The sequence below is a fragment of the Nicotiana tabacum genome, chromosome 23 (assembly GCF_000715075.1).
Source record: "Nicotiana tabacum cultivar K326 chromosome 23, ASM71507v2, whole genome shotgun sequence".
Lineage (NCBI taxonomy): Eukaryota > Viridiplantae > Streptophyta > Magnoliopsida > Solanales > Solanaceae > Nicotiana > Nicotiana tabacum.
Window position 1 is genome coordinate 4,571,785 of NC_134102.1, and position 3,585 is coordinate 4,575,369.

At 36.4% G+C, this 3,585-nt stretch overlaps 1 protein-coding gene across 1 annotated transcript; it reads right to left on the reverse strand.

The window, feature by feature from the left end:
• Window positions 1–3,585, reverse strand: LOC107774578 (zinc finger AN1 and C2H2 domain-containing stress-associated protein 13). The gene is made up of 2 exons (XM_016594154.2): window positions 3,295–3,585; window positions 1–913 (listed from the first exon to the last, which is right to left on the reverse strand). The coding sequence occupies exons 1-2, from the start codon at window positions 3,391–3,393 to the stop codon at window positions 179–181; spliced, it is 834 nt and encodes a 277-aa protein (XP_016449640.1). The 5' UTR covers window positions 3,394–3,585; the 3' UTR covers window positions 1–178.

Genomic DNA, 3,585 nt, shown 5'->3' on the forward strand with positions numbered 1-3,585 from the left:
TTTGTAAAAGAAATCAATCTCATGTTCACAAGAAAAATTAGATGGCTAAAGTCATTTTGATCTTCAACCAGACTCAAATCATTGAGATAGTCTAAGAATAAATGGACTTCTTGTTTATGAAAAAGAATTAACAAGAAAAAGGTATTATGTACTTTTGCTTCTTTACATGGACCTCCATTTAAGCCTTAGAAGTTCCTTTATGTTCCCTTTCAACATGTTCCACAAGGGCCACAGGATCTCGAAAACCTTTACTACACCTCGGGCACACATCGACTGCCAAGTTCATGACACCATTCTTCTCGTGGATTTTCTGAACGTGATCGATGAGAGCTTTGACCGTAGAAAATCTTAGATGACATTGTGGGCATTGCTCTACTTGACTGCTGGTGTTCGCGCTGTGGCTGGTGATACGGCCGCTTTGCCCCGTCTGTTGTGTTTGACTAAATTCACTGCTCAGCTTTTCCTTTACAGATGACACTACCTTGAATAGGCTCGTGGTCCATCTTGAGGACGACGTGGACTGAGCTTTCTTGGGCTCTTCTTTATTTCCATTCAGAAAGTTCATGAACGGGAAAGCAGCTTCTGGTTTCTTAGGTCCGGGGCAGCTGTGGTCAGGTCCAAACCGGTGCTTCAAACAATGATCAACAGTACAATCCCTACATTTGATTGTGTTGGAGAAAGTCAAGAGCTCTCTGCAGCGCGGTACAGGACATTTCTTTTTCTTTGTGGCTTTTTCGTAGTTTGATGGATCACACTCGGTGTTCACATGTGATCCCCAAGTTATGTTTGGGTCTTCATCAGGAATAAGACGTACGCCTTTTACACAGAGCGGGCAAATGACTACCGTGACATTATTCTTATTAGCTGTTGGACAGTCGTGTCTATTATAGCTCCGATGTTCTAGACAAAACACCTGCAAGGAGTTATTTTTATGTTAACATATATTCAGCATCCGAGATTGGAGATTACAATCACTGATCAAATTTTAAAGTCATACAGTTCCAAATGAACCAACAAAACAAAGAAGAGAAAAATACAACAGCAACTGAGAAAACTATGCAAGACAAGACAAGAGAAATAAGTCAAACGAAACCCGGAGGCAAAATCTACAAGCCAAAATAGGGAGAAATATTTTTTGATCCCATCAGTGTTGGTTCTCTTTTCAAACTTGTATTCAAAATGGGTGTCCATATTTTGTTCCGTAACGTAAAAGATTATAAATAAAAACCCAAGAAAGATATAAATGAAAAAATAGGATGAGGTTTAGGACAACACATACTTTTGCGATGCGGAAATGGCCCTCATATAGACAAAGTTGAGTCCATCATACCGAATATCATCTACGCAAATTTTGCCCCTAAAAGATTTAAAACTTATGATACTCACCCAAAATCCACCAATATAGACAAATTTCATTCAAAGCCAGTACAACAGGAAGGGTGTCAGAGAGGGAAAAACACCAACTCTTAAATGATTCTAATCAGAATATTTACACATTAGGAAGAAGTGAGGACTTATTTTCTCACTTTTGGTAAGCTAAAAGCAAGTGAAGCATCAATTGCATTGACAATGAACATAATTACATACATCGATACAGGATATATCCACCATAAAATTAATAAAATAGTAAACTTCATGTTTTCTTTTACTGTTATCCACTATATTGGTAAATCTATCCTGCCACTAAATTCAAGCATATGAAGCAGTATCTGCCAATAAGGATGGAGGAATTGTACGCTTGAATGAGAAAACGAAGATAAGGTTAACTAAATTTTAAGACATGCGCATGTATAGCTGAATCATAATATGCCATATAATGCAATAACTTCCCAGGAGAGAGTTGCTAAAACAAAAGCAGTATATAGAGCTTAAAACCAGTACATACAAGTGGGAATTTTAAAAATGAAAGGAAACATAGATTCTGTTCTATGCTTCATCTGTCTAGCCTGTCGAGCCAATACGGGCTACTCAAGTTTAGACTTTTTAAATACAGACTTGAAATCAAACCAGATCAGGCAAGAGAATAAAGACAATCCCTACGAAGAAATCAAAGAAATGCCTTCCCTAACACGATAATAGAATTCAATCCACCTAAAAAGAAGTTATTGACTCAACTGGACCAATTTTCACCTAAAAGTAGAGAGAATAACACCTGAAATCTCCATTGCGGAAGCCACAATGCCACATTAGAAGTTTGGGAACACTTCACTTTAAAATTCAGAATAAAGACAGACACAGAGGTAAAAGTTTAATCAACCATTGAAGCACGTCAACTACTGGTACTCCAAGATACACATTACACGAGAGTAACCATGGAAATACTAAGATCAACTGTTCGATATTCTAAACCTCGTCCTCTGTTTGTAGTATCATACGAACAATTGATCACAAGCTTATATACAATAACTGATTTAATTTTTTTCTTTCCTTCTTATATTTTGATATGGTAAACCCCAATCCTGAACCCTCTTATCCAGGAGCCAAAAAAAATGGTCCTTTCCCACTTTGCTTCTCTAATCTCAACCTTATGGTTGGAGGTGGAGTTGTGGTTGGAGGTGGAGGGTGCTAACTGCTGTTCAAATTTCAATATCGGATTACATCATGAAAAAGGTTGTTTTATCTTTAACTGTAATTGCTACAAAAATCCTCATCAATATATCAGATTGTGCCATATCTTGGCTCCTAGGCTTTCAATGGAAGGAGGAAAAGCATAAAATGCTCAAAATTAAACAGAAAATCCTTCCCATTTCCTTCAACCCAATATCTCGCCGCACAACACAAATCTTCACCAAGAATATCAAATTATAATTTTTTTCTTCTCCCACCCCACCACAACCAAACAACAACAACAAAAAAAAAAAAAAATTGAAACTTTGATAAAATCCCAAATCAAAAAAACTCAAAAGGACAAAGATTTCAACACAAAATTGACCCAAATATCTCGAAATCATTTATAAAACGGAAAATGGCACAAATGGTATAGATTGAAAGATTGAAACTTTAATAAAAACCCAGCTCGAAAAAACATAAAAAGTAAAAGAATTTCAGCTCAAAATTGACAGTTAAATCATGTATAAAAGAAAAATGGGACAAATGGCACAATTATACCCCCAAAAAAAGCTAGCTAAAAGGTTCTTGTTTTAGTGTGGACCGAAAAGATTGAAAATTTGACCAAAATCCAGATGAAAAAACTTCAAAACAATAAAGCTTTCAGCACAATATTAACAAAAAAAGATAATAAATAAATAAAATGGCACAAATTTATAGAGACAAAGAGAGAAAAGGAGAGGGAACCTTGTGACAGCAATCGCAGGTGAAAGGCAAGAAATCAATCAGCCGGCAATCCTCAACAGAGCAATGCTTTCCCAGATTTGGGAATGCCGGCGTTCCCATTTAATTGTAAAAAAAAATTATGTCAAAAGAAGAAAAAGGGAGCGCAAAATCTTGAAATTTGATAAATTGTTATGGATTATCTGATATAACTGGAAATGGGGTTTCTTTTAGAGCCTCTGTGGAGACAGCTGGAGAGACAACGGTGGAATGTTTGAGAAAAGTTCAACGTTGTCTGTCCAAAATTGCAATGCT

Excerpts from the sequence above, each read along its gene's own strand:
- LOC107774578 (XM_016594154.2), bottom strand. The coding sequence starts at position 3,393 with ATGGGAACGCCGGCATTCCCAAATCTGGGAAAGCATTGCTCTGTTGAG. Across the intron at positions 914-3,294 it reads CCTGCGATTGCTGTCACAAG|GTGTTTTGTCTAGAACATCG; the intron begins GTTCCCTCTCCT and ends AACTCCTTGCAG.